The sequence below is a fragment of the Phalacrocorax carbo genome, chromosome 10, assembly GCF_963921805.1.
Source record: "Phalacrocorax carbo chromosome 10, bPhaCar2.1, whole genome shotgun sequence".
Taxonomy (NCBI): Eukaryota; Metazoa; Chordata; class Aves; order Suliformes; family Phalacrocoracidae; genus Phalacrocorax; species Phalacrocorax carbo.
The window spans coordinates 25,513,197-25,535,953 of NC_087522.1; the positions used below are offsets into that span (position 1 = coordinate 25,513,197).

Below are 22,757 nucleotides of genomic sequence, written 5' to 3' on the forward strand. Positions count from 1 at the left end.
TCGCAGCCATGAATCCAGAGGAAGCTGCAGTTAATCCTCTCCTTTAAAGAATCACCAGAGCAAGTAAACAGCACAGCATGTGATTGAGACAATGCTGCCACTCCTATTAATTATGTGTAAAATAGTGAAGACAAGGGACATTATTAAAAATGTCAACATAAAATTAAAGCGGGGACTGACTTTTGACAAACTGAGCTCAATGTAAAGAAAAAAATAATCCAACACAGAGGTTCGCTGAGGAGGAGAACTCCTAAGAGCATGAATGCTGTAAGAAACAGCAAGCAGCAAACCATGCATAAATTTACAATATATGGCCCCCAAACTTTAGAAAACGCAGACTTTTTGCTTTATACGCAGGCTCACTTCTTCAAGATAGGAATGGATCCACTTTACGTAGCATGAGTGCGACAGCAGGTAGACTGTGGCATTGAATTCTACGCGTATGATAGGCAAAGCTTATAAAGTTGCAGAAAAGTAACAAAAAATAAAGGTAGCCAAGAGGGACTGATTGAAGTGGAGAGATTAAAAAAACCTCTTTATGCTATCATTGACTCGGAAGAGGTGACAGAATGAGGCATGGAAAGAATATGCAATTATTGTAAAGGAATAAACTCCAAGACACCAGAGTTTAAGACAAGTGAAGCAGAAGAGTTGGAGAACATTAGCATCGCTCCGACTGGGGGCTGGCTGACTGGTGAGTGTGCAAAACCCCTACTGCATCCCCCCAAATACAGGGTAACATAGCCAAAATTCATTTAAGTTTATATTCTCAACTGAGGCTAGATCCTCAGGTAGTGTAAATCAGAGGAGCCCTGCTGACCTCAGGCTCACAGAAGCTTGTAAGAAGTTTGGACACCGAAGTTCAGAACGTGATAAAGCACAGACACAGGGCCCAGAACTTCCTGATAATTATATACTTAGGTCATGGAACAGTCTTCCAGCAGCTGAGATGAGTATTTTCCTGTGTTTAAAACAAAAGCCTCTTGAAAAATATTGTCCTAAACACAAATGAATTCACTCATTAGCTCTTCAGTCCTTCTCTCCCCAGGGAACACGTTTCACCCACTTGTGTTTGTTAAAGTGTGTTTACTAGTCCTCTGTATCTTGTGCTGCATTCCAGCAAATCGCTTTCCTCTCCAAGCTCAACTTCCCTGTAATTATATCCCTGTCTTATAAATCATTTTGAAATCCCCCGGTGAAATGTTAGAGGAGCACATAGTACTGTCTTTCGTAACAATCTCCTAAACAGGTTGCCACTGAGCAGATGGAAATTTATATTATAAACCTCTTGGTTACCAACCTGTTGATAAAATACTATGAATACAGCCCTGATTCCACATGGGATCTTTGGGGAACAATTGTAGATTTATGCAGTGTAAAATGGATATTTTTTTTGAAAGAAAGCTAGAAGGGTTGCTAAATAATGCCAGTAAAACGGAACCATATGCTTAGGACTTGCCTCTTTCAGACCAAATAGCTTTAAAAAAAGACTATGTAAATGCACTTCCACCCATGCAGAAGGTAGGCACACGAGGGAGGAACATTATTAAGTTACTTGTCATAATATATATATAACTGATAAGTGATATATAGCACAAGTATTTTAAGAAAGATGAGAAAGAAGTAACTGAAATATAATTAACAATTAATTTATATTACAACATGCTTAATTAAAAAAAACCACACCAGGCATTATAAAGGGAGCAGATTATTATCACAATAACCATTTCAGGACATAATTCTTCCCCACCGCTCCAAACAGACACTTTAGAGAAATAAACCAATCCAATGACAGAAAATAACTCCTATGAAATAATAGCATTGTTTTCAGAGTGATTTTAAATATCAACCCTGTGTCAGGAAAAACAGAACCAAGAACATGGTGTCATTGGAAAAAGAAGAAAGAAAGGAACAAGAACAAGGTAGGATTACTAGAGAAAATACACTTTAGCTATTTTAAAAACTCAAAGACCTTAAGAGGAGGTTAAAAAAAAACAACACACAAATGTGATGGGCAGTTTTGGTCTTGCCTGTCAAAGTATTTTTAAAGCATTAAAATGGGCCCTTCCTCGGGAAGGTGCTTCTCCACCCCTCAAGCTTCCTAGAAAAGTATGACAGATCAGATAGCTTCATTGCTATGTTCAGAAAGGTTTGGGGCAATCATGTTTTAAATATTTGAGATGGAATGAGTTAATTTAATAGAATGAAAGAAGCACATGGAAAATGGGCAAGATGCATTTGTGCTAAATCAGGTTTCCTTTTTTTACGTAATTGTTAAGCTCACTGGGTAAACAGAAGGCAATGGACATGATGCACCTTGTACAGCTTTTGGCACTATCTCACAGGCCACTTTCACAGAATGCCATTTTAAATACAACTAGTGGAAAGTGTGCAGGCATCTGGCAGAAGAAAACCATAGTGGTCATCAGTGGTTATTCATCAAAATGCAAAGGCAGCTCAGAAAGACCCTTTCAGGGTCTGTCCTAAGCTCAGTTTTGTTTAGTATGTTCACTGACAACTTAGATGATGCAACATTTATGCTTGTAAAATCTGTGCTAAAAAACCTCATAACCTCAAAACAACCCAGGGGATGCAAACTCTAGGAAGGATGAAATCAGACGCCCCAAATGCTACTGTCAAATTGGACAGGTTGCCCAAAAACCAACAAGGAGAAAACTAGTAATGAGAAATATAAAATATTATTCTTAGGAAACAGACCTCAATAAATAGTGTGAATTCCTGACTAGACAGAAAGACAGCAAAAACAGATTTTAGGATTGTACAGGTAATGGACCACATAAATCAACAGTGCAGTGCCACTGCCAAAAAAATCCATTTAATTCTGGAATGTGTTAACAGGTGTATCATATACAAGACAATTTGTTTGATTTCTTAACTTCGCATGGTACCAAAGCCCCGAGCGGCATACTGGGTCTGGTCCTGGCTGAACACCGTAGAAATATAAACACAGCTGAAGACAAAGAAGAAAATAACAAGAAGTTTAGAAAACAACAAAAACCCTTTGAGAAAAAGCTCAAGGAATTAGATTTGCCTAGTCAAGAAAATAAAAGCTTCAAGCAAGATCCAGCTTTCCGATACATACAAGCTCATTAGAGAGGCGTTGGTCAGCTTTTCTCTCTGGCTCCAGTAGAAAGACATGAAAGAGTCAACTTGTTTTGTGACAAGAAATGCTAAAAGATTTTGCTGATCAGCATTCCAACTAAGCATTTTTTTAACACTGGAGCAGACTGTCGAGGGGGACTGTGGAATCTCTCTCACTGGAATTTTTTAAGAACAAAGTTTGATAAGCAAGCTGGTACTAGCCTTGATATATTTAGTCTTGATACAGTGCACGCTGGATCAGGTGATCTTTTGGGACCCCCTTCTAGACCTAAGTTCCACAATGGATGTAAGTCAGAAAATTCTAACTGGAAAGATCATTACAAACTCTGCAGTCTGGTCTATCAAGTTCTGTGTTACTAGTGAGCTCCACTAATTAAACAGAAAAGCCAGGAAAACAGCAAGTTGTTCCAAACAGAGCTCCAGGTTCAAGATAAAATCACAGGTTCTTCACTACCAGGCTACGGGATTTTCCAATGGCCCTTTTAATTTCTATCATTATTCCACTGCTACCTTACCCACATCAGTTCCCTTCTCAGTATCACCAGTGAACCAAAGAGGTGGTAGCTTGGAATACCAGGTAAGTTAAAAGTCAAGATTTTACCCATACATAGGAAGATGCAGTTATGCAGTTGCACTGCCAAATTCACTGTTGGACATGTAAAGAAACAGTTTAATTTTCCAAAGAGCCAAAGGACCTTCAGCTTTCACAGCCTGGGACCTGGTTTCTAAATGATGGTCTTTGTGTGAAATACATTAAATGAAATGTTAGCATTGATTTATAGTTAATGCCATCACTTTTTCCCTTGTTGCCTTCCCTGAAGTTTTCTAAGCAGTGGCACTACTCCTGTGTACCCAGATATGCTCATCAATGACATAAACATTCAAGTCCTGTCAGTACTCTCCTTCAAAGTGTTTCTCAAGTTACTGCCCACTTTTAAGAAAACAGTAATCCATGTGCCATCTTCTGCAGTGTTACCACAATTGTTTTAATCTACAACAAAATAAAGTTCAGGTTAATAAGTCAGAGCTTATGTGTTGCTTCATTTTCTTCACCTTTCATTTATCCACTGCCTTCTAAGCATTCCAATTGCACGTTTATTTTGGGAAACTTTGTGGTCATCTCACGGACCACCATTAATTCTACTTCACAGTGCAGAACAGCAAAACTTCTAAATGGCTGCATTCAGAGGCTGAGATATGACAAATCTTTCAAAAGGCCCTTTGTAATTTAATGACCAAAGCGCAGATTATTTGAACACCACCGCCCCTTTTTTTTTTGTGTGTGTGTGTGTGTCTGGAAGGTGGGACTGAAGCCTTCCACTCTGGGGGGAAAAAAAACCCCAACCCTAAGTAAACTGACTCTTAAACTAGTAAAAAAATACCCAAACCCAAACCTTTCTTCATGTTTTCTTTGAGAACACAGCACTTCCTGGGTGCCTTGCAAGCTGGTTCTTCTCCTTCTTTTGCAGGTTCCCTTACATCCTCCATGTAAAAATAATGCAAATACACCCTCTTCTACTCCTGATGAGACTCCTCCCTGCAGTGAAATGGCAATTACCCAGGCCTTGCACAACGTCTGCATTGCAAAGGTAGCCTGTGGCCTAGCCTTAGGAACAGCACAGTTTAATACCTTGACTCTGGCACAGAAAAAAGAGAAAAGAGGAAGACCATAAAAGGAAAATCTTCTTTGAAAAGCTAGCAGTAGAAGAATTCAGTCTGAAGACAGAAGCCTAATCGCCTTTGTTCTTCAAACACATTCAAATGGATAAGTAGCAAGTTGTGGCTCTGTGGCTCCTAAATTAATTTTTGACTGCACAGAGAAGCATTTACCAAAGAACTGAAGACATGTCTCTTTGACTTCAAGCTATTAATGTAGTTTGTCATCAATAGCCTCTGTATTCAGTTAAAAAGTTTGTGATAGAAACCAATCACATAATCAGAAAGAAAGGTGACCTAACGTCTCAGTATCCAGAATACCTCTGATGGGTGAGTTTTAGCTTCTCAAAAAACTAGAATACATGAATTGGGCCTAGACTGGGAATAGATGTGAAAGACATAAACGTATCTTTCCCTCACCTCACAAAGCTTTCTTGTTTGCAGAAGCCCTGCCACTATGGAGATGAGTGACTTGTAAAAATGTAGACAGATAAAGAATGTTTTCTGTCTTGAAGATGATTCAGTTCTAATACTTTACTGGCATGATGGGTTAGGCAAGTACTGCCAGCACGCACAAGATAGAACCCTTGAGTCTTTCTGATAAGAGATATGGCATGTCAACCATCTGCTTTCCTATCAGGTGGCTGAATCAGAGACGCCTCTTTAACACCTCTCCCTCTCTCATATTAGCTCTTGATAAATGTGCATGAGGGAACAAATTAATTGCTTCTCACCAGCACTGAGACCTGAATAAAGGCACAGGTGGGAGTAAGATCCAGAGTTGCACACACCCTCCACATGAGTCTGAGATCAGCCACCCACATATATGTACACACATCCAACCTCCCTCCTAGCCACATATACTTGCATCCGTGTCATTGCAGTTTTAGGATTTTAGGATACTTAAGCATATTAACATTAGCATTCTGAGAGTTCAAGGTAATGCGGGTTTGTGTATTGTATTTCCATTTATGCTTCATTCTAGGTCAGCAGAGTTGATGGAAAGTTTATTGGTGATTTCAGCAAGCACAAAACCATGCTTTTAATGTACAGTGTGCATCTTTGTCACAGAGACTGCAGGTTTCTGTTTCACACAACTTAGAGCACGCTGAGCGTACTTAGTAAATATCAGAAACGGACTCTAGTCACAGAGTTTGAGAGAAACTCTAATCCACATATAAATTTGAAGCATTCAAAGAACAATCCCTCTTTCACTAACACCGTGTAAAGTTTAACACATAAAGAGTTGGAACCTTAAGGACATTTTCTTACTGTCTAACATGTCATTTGATTATCAGTTTCAGATGCGGAACAGACAATCTATTTTGCTATGTTTTAGAAACTAGCACGATAAAGTTAAGAAATCCAAAGAGAAATTTAAATACATTCCTCAGATAAAACTCAATGTCTTCATTTTCTACTATATTGTGGAGGATGTTCCATGTTCCCTCTATTCTGTTTAGAAGTAATTGCCATGATCTTCATTCACTGTTTTAGTCTCCCATGGCTTATCTTCTCTCTCTGTAAGTGATTGCAGATTTCCACCTGCATCCACTACTCCTCATCTTCTTTTCCAAAGTACTCCAACCATTATACCATCTTCTGGTCTGTCTTCTCTTCTAGTGCCTCCACAAAGATGTTACTCTTGAAAACACCTCAAGTATTATGTAGCCGAAAGAAAAGAACATTCATCCCTTTGTCCTCTTACATTACGGAGTGAATACCAATGTGTGCTTTCACTAAAAAAATAATACAGACTTCAGCTCTTGCATAGCTGTAGGGTTCCACACTGCTTCTTCACAACAGCCTTAATAAATACTCAGGCTTTCTTTTGTGTACCTAGCAAGCAGGACTAAGCGTTCCACAATTTTAATGAAACTGTGATCTCCTCTTTCTTTCATTTTTTCCTCCTTGCTTCCATCATTTGCTTTTTCTTGTAGATGTTATAAGACAAAATACTTTCAGAGTATTTTGAATTTGCTAAATCTCTGTACTGCACACAGAAAGTTATATACCTTTCCCATAAGAATGGTTTGCTTATCACATGGCTCACATAAGAGCTGGCCAGTACAGCTGTCAGAGTTACTGCTTCACTTCAGCCCAAGAAGCAATAGCCAACTCCCACGCAGATTTGTCTGCTCTCTTGCACACACAGAGAGCCATTTCCTTATTAAGATTGTCTCACACAAACACCTGGTCTAATAGATAACACAGTCTGGCAGCTTAAGTTTGCAAGGAACATTCAATGAGTAGGAATGAAGATGGAAAATTGCAGGCCTTCTTGGGTTACCCCCCAGGATGAGCTAAGCCTTGGCTGTCAGAAATGTTTCCCATGCCAGCATTTCATAGTGATATTTATTTTTACCAGGCATTTTAGACTTTTTTTGTTTGGCATGAGAGATCTTGCAAACTCCACCAGAAATGGCTGGTTTTCTTCTCTGCATCGTTAGTGGGGCAGCATTCCAGCAGAGAAGGGTCACTCGCTCGGTACTTAAGTACCTTTAAAGATATTGTCCTTTCCTTCCTGAGACAGGCCAAGGGGCAACGGGCACAAGGTGGAACACAGGAAGTTCCACCCCAATATGAGAAAAACCCCTTCCCTGTGCGGGTGCCAGAGCAGGGGCACAGGCTGCCCAGGGAGGCTGTGGGGTCCCTTCCCTGGAGACATTCACCCCCCGCCTGGACATGTTCCTGTGCCCCTGCTCTGGGGGTGCCTGCTCAAGCAGCGGGGTTGGATGAGATGATCTCCAGAGGTTCCTTCCAACCCCTACCATTCCATGATTCTGTGATTCTGTGATTTCTTCAGATCTCTCCTCAAAACTTATCTCTGCTTTGGTGCCCATAACAATAGATTATCCATAAAGATTGACAGTTGTTTCACTCAATGTTTTTCTTCTCCCAGTACGATTTGGGTTTCATGTGTCTTAAGATAAACAAATTTTGTTATCATGCCTGCAATTTTATTAATTATTATGTACTAGAAAAAGCTCGGCTGGCAAATGTGTGGGAAGCCTCAAAAAATACAAACCACCACCAAACCCCAAAAAGCTAAGTACTACAAAAGACAGGCTCTTAGCTAAATGTTTTAAAATAGGACAAGGCTTTGGACACTCAAAGGATGAACACGAAAGGCTAGAGACAGTTTCCTAGTATTTCTGTGGAACTGGCTTACATTAATTTCATAGAAGTCAGACAGAACAAGACTGAAGACTGCCCACAGCTTAGTTCCTTGCACATTGTAGTTGTAATACTTAAAGCAATAGCATCTCCAAATGTCACCTGAAAAACAAGAAAATATAAAAGTTTCCTCCGATATGTCTAGGCTTTATTTTAACTATTTTAGCAATAATTGTTAAAATTCTAAGCAAATAAAGTATTTCACTCCAAGAAGCCAGACAAAATGACTCAGTCTGTTTAAAACAAGGCATTTCCTCTGGAATTTGTTGCTTGATATCTAGTCCTGTTTATTATTCTATATAATACTCTTTCTGAAAGAGGAACTGTTTCTCAAGAGAACTTTGGCTAATAAAAGGAAAGTGTTTCAGCTCAACATTGATAGTATCATTTAGGAAGGTAAACATAAAACCAGCAAAGAGTAAGCTAAGCAATTAACATAGTGGGGGCAAAGTATGTGGGAATGGAAGAAACCAGAAATCTGATTTAAGATAAATTGCTGAGAAACGCTTGTAAAACTGACACAGAAAGGAGTTTTTCAGTCCAAGCATTGTAACATAATAAAGAAATTTTCTTTCATGACACAATTTAAAGTATACCACTGACTATTTTCAAACCTGTGGTCCCATGGACTCTTATGTAAGTAAAGTAGCCTAATTTACCTGAAGGTATGATTTCTGAAAGACTACTTAAAGCACTCTTTGAAGTGAATTAAACTAAATCAAATCAAGGTCACTTTAGCTCTGAAAGAGGGTGTGTACAAAATGTATTAATATAGTCCAACTGATCCTTCTTGAAAGACCAATTTGGTTCCCAGATGTCCCTGGTAGACAAAACTCAGCAATTTTAGTTAAAAGATGTAAGCACCACCATGATTTCCAGGGTAGATGGCAACCCAAAAAGTGTGCTCCATAGGCTTGTCCTTAAGTGATGTACCTCTGATAATCTACCAAGGGGTTGTGACAGAGAAAAATATGTTTTTTCACCATCATTCTTCCAGCCTGGTCCAAAAGACCATTAAGCCCCTGTTAGATTTGCCCTTCTCAGAGCAGCTATTAAACTTGCAGGTGTTTTCCAGTGACACAGAAAAGCCTTCTCAATTTATTAAAATGCACTAGTCTAGGGTTCTAAAACTAATATGGGAAAAAGAACTTAATACCTGTGGCCAGGCCGGCAGCATTTCTCCCTTTTCAGCTCATGAGTGTGAGAGAACAGGTGAGCCCTGCAGCTGATCTGTTATATCACCTAATCCTGGCTCTGGCAAGCCCAGAGAGAAATAATAGTAAACAAGGAAGACTATAAATGGCTCCAGATATGACATCTTGTTTTTATATAGTTTTCTTTGAGTTGTTAACAGGCAGGCGCCACTACTACTGGAACTTATCATTATTACAACCACAAATGGGCTCAGTGTCCAAAAGGATTCCCTTAGCTGGTTTAAAGGAAATAACAAGGTCCAACCCATAGAGACTAAACAGTAACCAGAAAAAAAATCCCAGAGAGTACAAAAAATAGAAATATTAGAATGTAGTGTTTAAAACTGGACTTTAAAGGCCTCTTGCAAATGAGTACCTCAGATACTGATCAAGGATAAATTGTGGTTTACAGAAACGGTTTAAAAATAAAAAATTAAACAGGTCATAACCTGTGGAAGGCTCCTAATGGCTCAGTGGACCAGCAGTATGGGAAAGGAAGGCTTTTATATTTGGGTTTTGAACACCAGTGAAGCTACCTGGCTGATAATAAAGGATTGATTGTGAAAATAGAGATCTTGATGCTATAGTTTCAAAAGTGCAGGAACTCTGCTCTTAAGCCTAATGATCACAGGGGGTCTGTCAAATTCTGTTTCTCCTCTCCAATGTGGCCTAGAACCAGACACTTCACTGACAAGTGCCAGAAACCCCAAAGTGAGAAGTTATGGAACAGACATCATATTAGGAAAAATGTTTTCCAAAACTCCATTAGTCAGATAATTAGCTTCACTGTGAAGTAGGACAGTTCATAATCCTACAGATGTTGTGCTCCATTTCTTCCCTATGCTTTTGTATGTAACAACATAATCCTGTGTTTTCTCATTCTGCATGAAAATATCTACTTGTTTTCTAAATTCTGCTGAATTCCTGGCCTCAAAAATATCTTGTGTCAATGTATTCTACAATCTAATTTATCATAAAAATTTTCCCATCTTTAAATTTATAGCCTAAATTTATTACCAAATGCACAAACTGGAAAACTCAACAAATAACAGTTTTAATGAGCTTCATTGTAGCACAAATCATTTTAGATAACATCCTTTTATGTTATGTGTATCCTCTTGAAGACAATCTTGCATTTTTCCAGTCATTCTTCACACTGGAGTGTCTCATTTTCTGCTTCCTAAATTATTCTTTCTGCCCAGCTTTGAAATATTTATATCTAAGCCATATCCTTTTAAAGACAGAACAAGCCAAAGGCAGTGCAGTGGTCCAGGCAATTTGGGGGGGGGGGGCATATGAGTAGGTAAGTTATATTATCCTGTTTGCCCTTTTTAACTGTCCTTTGAGTAGAGATTAAAGTTGAGTTGCCAGCAGTCACACTCAGCTCTTTCCTCCAGTGGAATAAAGGCAGGTTATATGCATGCACAAGTGGTTTATTTAATTTCTGTTCTTCTGCATAAAACTTCCAGTCCTGTTTTTGTTTTTTTTTAACTCCTGGGATTACTTTACATCCTGGACTGGGATTTTTCTAATGGTGATGCAAGAAACTGCAAAGTAATTTGGGAATTGTAGCGCCATCAGCTTCTTGGGAAGAGAAGCCCAGCAAAGCTGCTTCCAGCTGTGCAAAGAGCTCTGCCTCTCCTACATCCTCAGTACGAGGGCCGTTTGTGAGACAAGCTCCCAAAGAAGAACGGAAAGAGCCCTGTGGTTCGGGGCATTTCTGCTAGTTTCTACTTTCATGTTAACGAAGTACAATTCCTGATGCTCCCCATGCCTTCCCCTCCAGCACACAAGGATTGCAAAAAAGCCACAGAGGAGTGGTACAGACAGAAAAGCACAGCTAAAAGACCGCTTTGGTCACCCTATTCAGTCCCTGCTCCCTGGGAGAAGGGTGCTACATGGTGCCCTTCATTAACTACCATTCCCCTTCACATTAGGGTCTTTCTCCCACAGCTGTAGCCCCAACAGTCCCTGGCGTTTGGCACCTTCTGATTTCCAACCTCAGTCTAACCAGAATGACTTTACACATGCATCTCCTTGTGCCATTTTGGCTCTTCAGCTTCGCTAACCCTTCTCCCCGAGTCCTCCCTTGGCCCTACAGCACACTGCCCAGGGCATCACCCACTGCCCCTTCCCGAAAGGAGGTTGTGGTGAGGTGGGTGTTGGTCTCTTCTCCCAAGACACTAGCGATAGGACGAGAGGAAATGGCCTCAAGCTGCATCAGGGGAGGTTTAGATTGGATATTAGGAAAGAATTTCTTCACTGAAAGAGTGGTCAGGCATTGGAACAGGCTGCCCAGAGGGGTGGGGGAGCCACCATCCCTGGAGGTGTTTAAAAAATGTGTAGACGTGGCACTTGGGGACATGGTTTAGGAGGCCTGGGGGTGTTGGGTTGGCGGTTGGACTTGATGATCCTAGAGGTCTTTTCCAACCTTTATGATTCTATGGTTCTATGATTCCTTACAGCCAGGCCACCATGTTGCCTGCAGCCTCTTCCTCATGGCTAGGCTGCCATGTCACCAGGCTCCTCTAGAGACCCTGCCCACCAGGCCGCTAATGGTCGGGCTGGAGGGAGGCGGTAAGAGGCCACCGTGTCCTCGCTCGGGGGTGGCGGGGCGGAGGAGTCTGAGACCGGGCAGGCGGGCCCGCCCGGACGGTTTTGGGCGCGGAACGCTGACGGCGTGGGGATGTGTTCCCAGCCGGGGCGAGTGGCCGAGCAGAGCCGGGCTCTGAGCGCTGCGAACGTCGGGCGCCTTGGAAACAGACGGAAGCCGGGAGGGAGCGGCGGCGGCGGGAAGAGGAGAAGGAGGAGGAGGATGCTGAGCCCTGAGCGGCTCTCGCTGCCGGGTCCCGAGTACCTGGGTGAGCAGCGGGGTCGCGCTCCGAGGACCCGGTCCCCTGTGCGCACCGCGGCCCGGCGCCGGGCGGGCTTGGCGGGGCCGGGGGTGGCTGCGGCCCGGCCCGGCCTTCCCGGGGATGGCGGCGAGCGGCCTCGGACCCGCAGTGTGTGTCCCCGGGGCGGAGCGGCTCCGTGTCCGCCTTCTGTGCTGGGGAGGGGGTGACACCGGGGGGTTGCAGGGCGGTGAGGTACGGCGCTGCTTCCCCGGGAGCTGCCCTGAGGCTGGAGGGCTGCGGGGTCCGCGGGGTGCGGGGAGCTCCCCTCCGGTGCCCTTAGACGTGATCTCTGTGAAGGCCTGGGGAAGGTGAGCTGCCGTCCCCTTCCCTTGTCATTGTGAGTAGAGGCAGGTGACGTCCAGCTGCATAGTGGCAGCCTGTAAGCTCATTTAAGCTGTTACCCACCTGTTTTGCTCACAGATTTATGTGAGCAACCTTATTTTAAGGTCATTTCCCAACATCGGAAGGGGTGCTGTTCTTATGTTGGGAGATGGTTCGAAAGTCAGCTTTTCTTCTGAAATAGGTGATGTTGGTAGTGTTTCCCAGGTAAAATGGACATCTTTTAACTTATAAAGCAGCTGCTTCCTGGCAGACTATGTTCTTTTAAGCTGGGTCTATCACTTTGTGATGATGTTCCAGGAAACCAAGGAGCAAAGTGGTTCGGTGTTAATGTGTCAAATAAAAATAATTAGAGTGGAATAAAGTCAATATGACTTAATTTAATTGCTAAAGAGGAGATAAGTTACAAGTAGTAAGCATTTGGGATGTGTTCAGAAAAGTATTTTTGAAGTGAAGCTCTTCAGCCATTTCTTTCTAGGCCCAAGAGGCTGTTTGGTAATTACTGTTATATAGGTAAACATAATTTACTGTGGCTTTCTTGTACAAGGAAAGGTCAGAAATGGTGTGGATTGTTTTGTGCTGCTTTTTCCACCACAATTTTGCTCTCTCTGGTAAGTCAAAATGAAACAAGACTAGAGAAACGCTGCTGGCTTCCAATAAATGGAAAACCTGTCTTGCAGGGAGGAGACTGAAAAGAGCTTAGTTTGTTTAGCCTAGTAGTAGTGTCAACGAGGTAGGATCTGACTGTTCTTTCAAAGCACATTATAGCATGGAAGAGAGATGAAGCATTTAAGCAAAGGAGTGATCTAATTTGTCTTAGAGTAGAATCTCTCTATGCTATTGTTGCTAGGCTGCTGGTAACGTACTTTGTGCATACCTACGCAGCTGCCGTGCTATTCTGTGTTAAGGAAACTTGAGGCAAAAATAAGGGTTCTCATGCCCTGTTTGGGGGGGATTCTCAGGAGACTGGCTTTGCTGAAGTTCTTATTGCTGTTTTCAATTCTGGAGCTAGTTCAGGTATTTGAGAACAGTATCACGGTGTGCCATGTAGATACACCCTTTGGTTTTGTGCTGCTGTATCACACTATGTCAGCATTTTCAATGCACGTGTTAACAGAGAGACTCATAACTTTTCCAGAGTTGCTGTAGGCTGAAACTTGCAAAATGTCTTTTTATTTTTTTTAATGAGTTAACTTGGTTTTAGTTTCGTTAATTGTTTTGAATGAAATGGGCACTTAACTTTTACTTGTGTGAAACTTGTCAGTAAGGATTGAATCAGTCAAAATGATCTAGGAAGCAGATTAAAAATTCTTAAAGTGTAAGAATAAACCAGTTCTCTGTTTCATATTTGAGGCTGAGAAATGATACTTCGAAGAGATGTGCAAGCAGCTTTATTAACCAACTTAAAGTAAGCCGCCTTTTATCTCTGTTCCACATGCTGATCTACCATTCCCTTTTCATTTTGTAAAACCTTCTAAATTTTTCTGACATTGGGGTCAGAAAACGACACATGAGCGAGCATGTCGGGTTGAGCAGTAACTTGTATAAGAGCCTGTTCTGTTGATCATTTAGTATATCCTCCTCTTTAGGTTGCAGTATTTGTTAATAGAGGGGAAAAAAGCATCTGCCACCTGATGGTGGTATTAGCTGTAAATGTTACCAATCGAGATGTTTTTGTCTTCCTGAGACTTTGTAACTTAAGAAACTGCTCACAGATCCCATGAATGAATTGTATATTAGCAGTAGGAAAGTGGTTAAAAACCAACCAACCAAAATCCCAAATCCCCAATCTTTTCCCCCCCAAAATAAACACACCTCCCCACATGTTTTCCGAAGATGCTTTTATGTTTTCTGTGCTGACCTGGCATTCTGAAATCACCTTTCTTTGGGTTTTTTCTATTTTGTGCATCAAAGTCTTGTTAATATAGTTGTCTGATGTGGGGTTGTAAGCAATTGTGATAAGTTTAACTTTCTGTAATTTCATTCTGAAGTTGTGTTGCCCTGGGCTGTCACATAGAGTAGTCTCTGAGTCTCCCAGATCAGCTGGCACTGTCTTTCCTGACCTGGAATGGGCAAGCTTCACCTAGCCTCTTTTTCCCCTTTTCCTTTTTCAGTATTAAAAACAGGCCAACAAATAAAACGAGTGGCAAAAAATAACATTACATGCTGCTTGCTGCATGTTTTTTTTCTTTTTTTTTTCCTATTTGAGATGATTCTTCCATGTCCAGTTTGGATGCTAAGAGGGAAAGAAAAGCAGCTGGGAGTTAAAACAGAAGTGAACAGGGAGAGAATTAAGCATTCACTTAAGATGAAAAATAATTGCAAAGCTTTGGTACAACAGAGTTCCTGGAAAATAAAAATCAGGGCAACATGTCTCATGCCACAATAATTGTGAGATAGTAGGTAGAAGAACAGAGGTGTCTGAGACTCGGTGAATAGGAAAGGAGATGAGGTTTGCAGAGTTGGCGGAAAGGCTGTGGGGAAGATGTTGTAACAAGAAGGACATCTTAAATAGCGTTTTCACTGAATAAACAATACTTATTGTTTGGGATAGTGATGAAAATGTGTTTCTCATTTGATGGATGAGACTGGAACTACAGTAAGCAAAATGAAGCCTATTTGAGACACTTTTCCATGCCTTCCTCATTATGGTTTAATAACTGGTGATTGCTCAGTTATTTATAGCAGGCAATGGAGCACTCGGTGTATTGTTCTGCTCATGCAGCTGTCTTCAGAAGCTTCAAATTGTATTCCACCCCACCCCACGCCCATCGTGGAGAAAAAGCAGTACATTATACAAATTTCCGAGCAGATTCAAAAGTATGTGTTAGAGGTCAGCCCTGTTGCGCAATGTGTAGCATTGTGGAACTGTGCCCCATAGGGTTTTAGGGCCAAGGTTAATGATTCTAAAAAAGCAAAATAATAAAAATACATTTCATTGATGGGGACTGTTCTACGAAAGGAGTGTATACTTCCTCACGAAGCTTTGGGAAGGGCTTTGCAGTTGAGCAGAAGTTTATTGCAGGCTTAGAAGAGTGGAAGCCTGTCTGCTGGTACCCTTTCCTGGCTTAATCTGGTACTGCTGACAGCTCAAGAGGGGCCTGGGAAGATGGTTTCTGAGTGCCAGATGGGCTGTAAAATGAAGAGGGGGGGACAGATGGGCTGAAATAAAGTTACCCGGTTGCTGTTATCTTGAGCCTGTGACTGAGCTGCACGACTCATTCCTCCCTCAGGGGACACAGGTGCGCAGAGCTATTTTTCTTTAATCACTCACATAAATTAAATTTATTCCTTTGCATTAAAATAATTAAATAAAGCTACGCCCTGTATCTTTTAGTGCCAGATAATATCTTTGAACCTTTGACTCACCATTTTGCTATCAGCTGCAAGGTACTTTCCATGGTGTGCTTAACCAATTTGACCATTGTCCTGAAAAGTGTTCTAGGCAGAGAAATCCCCTGATAGCAATCAATGTTCATTCATACTTTTAATCACTGTATCCACTGGGAATAATAATTTCCGGGCCTCTCTTGAAGTCCACCTGCCCCACACTAAGATGAAAGGGACTTCCATGCTGTGTATCAAGCAGCACAGGCTTGATGCTTACCAGGATATTAAGCACAAATTAAAATGGTTTGAAGAATATTAATGTGGGTCTGAAGTTGGCCAGTTGCTGGAGAGGGGATGATGCTGCCAAGTCTGGAGCAGATTGGCAAGGAGCAAGAACAGTCTTTGCCTTTCCTATATCCCTTAAGGGTTTTTTCCTGCTCTTTTTAGGACATGACACTACTTGCAAAGGTGCAGTAGCATACGTGTTTAGGACGGAGGTGTGTGCTTTGGGAACAGGGTTTGTGTGCTTTCCAGGTTAGGAATGATTTTCCTGGGTTCGTTGTGACTTGTCTTCTGATTGTTGAACTTGTGCCAGCTACCAAGCAGTAGACTTTCCAAATCTGCTGCTTGGTAGCTGGCACATCACCCTGAACTTGGCTCTTTGTTGCTCCAACTTGGTTTCTAGCCAAGAATATCAAAAGGGCTCAGTGGCAAATCTGTGCTGCTTCCTCCCTGGAAAATGCTTGATTTGTACAGAGGCTGCCCCCTGTAGAAGCAGCAAAATGGTTTGTGTTGTACCAAACTATCTTTACTCAGAAGTCCTACAAGTGAGTGGCGTTCTGTGGTTGGGTACTGGCAGATCTGCCACTTCTGAAATTTGCTTATGTTTGGTTCAGGCAGTTATTTGATATTGTTGAGCAATATAAATCTCTCCTGGCATTGAGACCTGTTCCCCACCTGCCACTCCAAGAACATCGACTGGTGTTTGTATGGAAACAGATGTACTTTTATATGCACCTTTAGGAAAATAATTTTACAGGATTACCTTAGAGCTACTTGGCTTTGGTAAGGAGGGAATGGCAGGGAACACCCAAAGCTCTGCAACAGCCCCATAGATACGGCATTGACTATCTGTATATGAAAGTTGCCTGTGACTCAGAACAGAGATCAGGAACTCCTCTTGAGTAAGCGTTTTGCAGTGAGGCAGCCTCACAACTCCTTCTCCTCTTCCTTCACTTCCAGAATCTCAGGGGATTTTAAAAAAGGGTCAGCACTGTTAATGGCTAATTCTGTGCAGCCAGGAAGGGCAGTAGGATTTAGGTCAGGAATTCTACTATCCATATATGGGAGGATGAAACCTCTCTAACTGAGGGAGCAAACGCTTGTTGGCTTGGTGTTCCACACCAAGCAAACAACTAGGCTAGTCTGGCTCTGGCTTTGCAGGCCCCTTGTATTCTAATTTCTGTCTCATATTGTCTTTTATTCGCAGCTCAAAGACATGTCCTCACATACATGGAGGATGCAGTGAGCCAGCTGCTGGAGAACAGAGAAGATATTAGTCAGTATGGCATTGCCAGGTTCTTCACTGAATAGTAAGTACATCAGGATGCTGCCAATAGGGCCAGCCTGAGGGGGGCTTTTGGAAACAGACAGGGTACATGTTGAATGGAGCTGGACATATGCTGATTATGTTGTGAATGTTGGATTTCACTGGGTTAGCCAACGGCTGCCTGAGCGTGTTTTGGAAACATGCATGGGGTTCATACACTTCAGTACCTCTCTTATTACAAACATTCACGTGAAGCAGTCACTTTGGGGGACAGAGCATATTGAAAACCAAATTCTGCTTGCCTTATTCAGTGCTGTTAGTGTCAAAAGCAGAGACTGCTTCTGGTTTCAGCAGCACTCATTCATCCATTTTCTGAGTATGAATTTGGACTGGTTTACGTTCTTGTGTGATTGTTGTCCTGTTGAATGCCTTAACAGAATGCCTCTTCCTCCCTTATAGCCTGTGTAAGGCCTTAAATAATGAACATAATAATTACCACAGATAATATCTTCCTACTAATTTGGAAAGATTTTTTTGGGGGAAAAACTGTGTGCTGGTCTTCAGTGTTAATAATGTTGACTCAGCCAATTGCTGTATGTTTTCCCAACTTGATGATGTCTTGCACAATGTCTAAAACTCTTCCAGGTGGCTTCATTAAAATCTTTTGGTAATGTGTGTGCTTGCATTGGTTATATGTTTCTGTCTTCTGATGTCCATTTGAAAATCTTCCCTTGCTTGCTTCCTTTCCTGTTCTTTTTTTCTGAGGCAAATCGATGTGCAGAATGTTTCACAACAAAAACTGTACTACAGCAGTGGAAGAGGGTGTCAAAGCATAGCAGTGGCTTTCTTTCTCAGTTGACCACAGTTTCAGGGTTGTTTTTTTGTTTGTTTGTTTTTATTTTGTGTTTTTTTCTGCACATCAGTGTCAATCTAATCTCCAAATGAGATCTAACTTGCTACTTTGACTGATTGGACAACTTGCATTATATTTTCTTGCTCCATGCACATTTTCGACTTTTAAACAACTGAGATTCTCATTGGTAAATGAGTAACTAAGATAAATACTGCAGCAAGTCTGAGGGGAAATTCTGAAAGCTTTTTTTTTTTTTCCCAAGATAGGGTAGCAAGCAGTTCAAGACTAGCATGGTTTTGATCATCTTGGCAGAGGAGGTAAGACATGGGCCATCTTGCTCCATCTGTTTATATAACAGATCTTTTAGGTAGATGGCACTGTAACAAGAATACATGATTTCTTGGTAGTACCTTATCTCTTTTGCTCTCAACAAAGTACTTCCAACTTTTACTTGGAGTAAATCATCCATGTCGCAAAAACTGGAAGGCCCATGCAAAACAGTATAAAGGCGATTTTACTAGAATCAAGCAGCTTATCCAGGCTGTTTAGTTTTACTGTTAACCTTTCTCTGTAGCTTAGTGCAACTAGAACGAATACTGCCTTTAAAAGACCTCAGAAATCTATTTTGGAAACAAATAGTACTTGGTACTACATGGATTTTATAAGGAGATTGATGTTTGTTGTTTATAAAGTAGGTCAAACTCTCCAAATCTAGTCCCTCCTTGTAGACTTCCAAGTTAAAAAAATGCATAGTATCAGGAACGACACTCTTACTGTACAAACCAATGACCAGTACGCTTCCATGTTCTCCGCAAGTCGTGGTGGTCACTGTTAAGTGAGGGTTTCAGAGAATTAATCACTGAGAGTAGGTTTTGGGGTCAAATGAAGGTACAACCTGTGCACTTGATGTGATTGGGAATCATGATATTCCATCTGATATAGGTGAATTTCCACAGAAAGTAATGCTGAGATTAGTCAGCTAAACAAATAGTCAGTAAACAAGAGCTTAAGAAAGATAGTGTGATTACAATGACCTCTACCCACCAACAGGATTTCTTTACCAGGGTGGAAGGTAAGGTGACTCTGAAATACCCAGCCGAAATTGTCATTCAGGCATCTCTCCAGATCGGATTTGGTTGGCACCTGCTTTAAAGCTGACACCTCAGGGCCTTTTCTAAACTTCTGATCATATATACTTAAAAAATTAAATGGTGAGCAAAGAGGTCTTCCACACTTCTTGAAACTGCTCACATTGCTTCTGTATAGTATTTCTTCATCATGACATGATAACCACCTGCTTTTCACTTCCTAGTCCTCTTCTACCTTTGAAAGAATAAATAGTAATTCAAGATCATTATAACAAACAGAGCTGTCACCGTAGACCACAACCCTCTAATTGGCTTAGGTGCCAGAGATTGTGTTTTTCCCATTTATTTTCAAAGATGTGAATGTCTACAGTGGCTTTTTGTTAATACTTGAGTGTTCTGTGGAGCTTCTGATGTCTTGAAAGACAGGAAAAGGCTGCATGTTGATTTTTTTCTGAGAGTAATATAGAACTAGTCATTCTCTCTCTTTTTTTTTTTCTCTTTTTCTGTTCCCTTTTATAGTATGTCTGGAGTTTAGCAGATCAAACTGTGTCCCTGTACTAAAGCACGAACAGGCTTAGTAATTTTGAGAGCTGTAAAACTCTTAAGAGTTGCAATGTGGGATTCTTTATTTAAAGTGGAGAAAAAATGATCAGCAATATGGATATAGGTAGACTCAGAATACAAAGTTTCCTATTAGGAAAGTGTCATACATTCTGGCTCCCAGGGCTTAGTGGTAAGCCCTCACTGCTCTATAGATTTCTGTTTATCCACGCAACTGTCAACATTTGTCCAGGCTGTTCTTTGAAGGCTACGCTGGCTTTTTATTGCTCTGCCAAGCAAATAAGCTTGATCTTGATTTTTAACCTTAATCACAACATCTTTGAACTCAAAGATAACTTGTGAGATTCCAGAAGGTTTGTGTGTACTCTCCCAGTGTTTTCCTTGTTCCAGGTTATTCTAAGTGAGAGGATTGACATGTGCATTTTTTAAAGTATGCTGCAATGATTTAATGATTTGATGTCAAGGGACTTGGTATTGGGGTGTCCAGTTTTTCACATTGTGCCTTCCCTATTTATGCTCACTTAAAACTAGAGACCAAAACCAGAATTTAGAAAGCTAGCAGGTAGGCCCAAGCAAGTGACTTTTTTTTTTTAAAGTGTGTATGGGATAAAATAACAACTTCTGCAACTTCTCAAAAATAACGAAGTTAGTGTGTCAAGGATTGGTGTTAGATATTCTCCAAACTCTTCTGAGAGAGCACGCTTTTCAATAGACTGGTATTCCATGTATCTCTCTTGCTGGATTCACCACTTGAGCAACATTAATTGCAATGTTCCAACTCACCATGAGTCACTTCAAACCTTTGTGCCAGTTACAACAACTATTTTTGTGGGTAATTAAGGAAAATCTCCTGGGGTTTAGTTTACCTGAGTGAAATTTTAGAGGTGAAAACTATGTGGTCATTTAGCTCTGTATGGGTCAAGCAGTAAGTGTTTGTGAGAAATGAAGTTGGGTATGTATTTCACTGCTATCCACAGCCTAGCACCAGGATTGCTGATTGCAGGGGGCTGACCTTCATATCTACAGTTCTTCTTCCAGAATATTTTTAGTTTTCAAGGATATTTTTTCTCCCACTTTATTCCATTGTTCATTTGTCCAATCATGCGGACATCTGCTTTCAGTCTTGGGAGTTTCTTGACTCACTCCTGACTCTTACAGGAATAGGGATCAATCACCCTCCTGCCAATTAATCCACATCTTTTAGCTAAATGAGTAAAATTATGCCTCTGTTAGGACTAGTCTTGATTTTATAGATATGCTGAAACGCTGCTAGTATTTGCTCATTACAAACCCAAGAAATTTCTGCTCTGCTTTTGAATGTCCATGAAATGCAGACTCTTGAAAGTCCTCTGCGTAATTACTCACTAATGCTGCCTTACTTCTTCCAGCCTAACTTCTGTGCCAACACATCTTAAAGGGACATGTTCCTCCTATACATTATTTACCATCCTGTTTTCTTGATCTCTCCTGTACTGACTAAAAACAGGGCCTCCATGCTGATGCTTTTGATCACGCAGAGGGAATGTGCATAGCATCCCACTTTATATTTTCTGGGATCTTAAAGGGAGTCTGTGTGGCTTTTTTTTCACTTCACCTGGAAGAAGCAGCAAAAACACCTCTTTTGACCAAGATACTTCCTACTAGTAATTTTTCATTTTCTTCTGGGCTCTTTGCTTGAAACTTTATCTTCCAGCTTGTAGGTAGACATGCTACTCTGTTCAAGACTCTGGAAAAGCTCAGAAGTATTAACCAGTGATAACTTACCTCAGACAGGAAGCTCTTCTTCCTATCACTTTTACAGTTTGTTTGATAAACCATACACAAGTGAACTGGAGACACCGGAAAAGGCACTTTTTTTTTTTTTTGTCTATGTTCTTCTCCCAAAACGCTTCTTGTTTTCTTCTGTTTCTAATGAGATGTCTCCCTGACGTCTGCCTGCCAGCTGGAGCATGACTAAGAGAGACATCTTCCATTTTGGTTGCAGATGCATCACTACTTCCATTGGGCTCTGCAAACTGATGTCTGAGATCCCCTTTTTCTGTAAAGGAGTATTCTGTTGGCTCTAACTTGAAGTCCCCCTGCTGAGTCTTGTGTTTGGCAATATTTATCTGAGAAGGCGTCTGTGATGTGTGTGTTTGGGGGGGTCGGATACTGCTTTTAGATATACTGTGTGCCTGGCAATTCAGAGTACCAGGTCTGTGCTGGGTAGGGGCCTGTTTTACACAAGGGAATGCGTGCTGTGTTCAGAGTAACAGGACTGCCAGTGCCATATAGTTTGAGGTCCTTGGATAGGGAGATGTTATTATGGTGAGAAGTATAAACTTCTAGCAATGGAAGTACCTAATTTTCTCCTGCTGTCTGGATTGGCTGGAACAATTTGTTTAACTTATTCCTTAGGGACAAATATTCTATTGCTCTCTTGGCTTTCTCTGGTAATAGCAGTGACACAGGCTTTGGTATCAGAAAAACTTTTGGCTTGTTCAATCCTGTACTGTTATACAACATTACCTAAATAGATCTGTAGAGCAAGCAGTGTTCTCTTTAAAACAGTCTCAGTACTCTTGGTGGGGGAGGGCAGGGGGAAGGGCCAGGAACGGGACAGATATGAGAAATCACTCACTGAAGACAACCTTAACTGACAACTGGAAATAAGCTGAATTGTTTGCTTATAAAGAGGAGACATTCTCAGAGCTAGCTTAGAGCCATCAATATTTTCTTTTAATCTCTTTGAATGTAGGCCTTATCACTGTCGTCATCTTGCTGTCATCTGCCCTGCATCTTTCCACTTTTCACAGTAACTTGTTCTCTCTTGTTTGCATGGATAGTGTAAGCTCTTCAAGACAGAAGTAATATTGTACAGCATGTACTTTACAGCATCCAGCATTGTAGAATGTTGTCTCCATGCTTTGTACAATTGTAGTATAAACAGCGAAAATATTAGTGAGAAAGTCCTTAGGGCTTGGACGGGTTGTGCCAGATTCCCTTTCTGGGAGA

At 41.2% G+C, this 22,757-nt stretch overlaps 1 protein-coding gene across 5 annotated transcripts in view; it reads left to right on the forward strand.

Annotated features, from left to right (window-relative positions):
* Nucleotides 1-11,776: 11,776 nt before the first annotated feature.
* Nucleotides 11,777-22,757, forward strand: part of CSTPP1 (centriolar satellite-associated tubulin polyglutamylase complex regulator 1) — a 112,440-nt gene continuing 101,459 nt past the window's right edge. For 2 of the 5 annotated variants that reach the window (XM_064462670.1, XM_064462669.1), the window contains exons 1-2: nucleotides 11,785-12,010; nucleotides 17,202-17,304. In XM_064462670.1, coding sequence (XP_064318740.1) covers nucleotides 11,836-12,010; nucleotides 17,202-17,304 — 278 coding nt within the window. In that variant the 5' untranslated portion in view covers nucleotides 11,785-11,835. Of the gene's footprint in view, nucleotides 12,011-17,201; nucleotides 17,305-22,757 lie in introns of all 5 variants that reach the window. The other 3 variants (XM_064462666.1, XM_064462668.1, XM_064462667.1) reach the window with 3 other exon arrangements.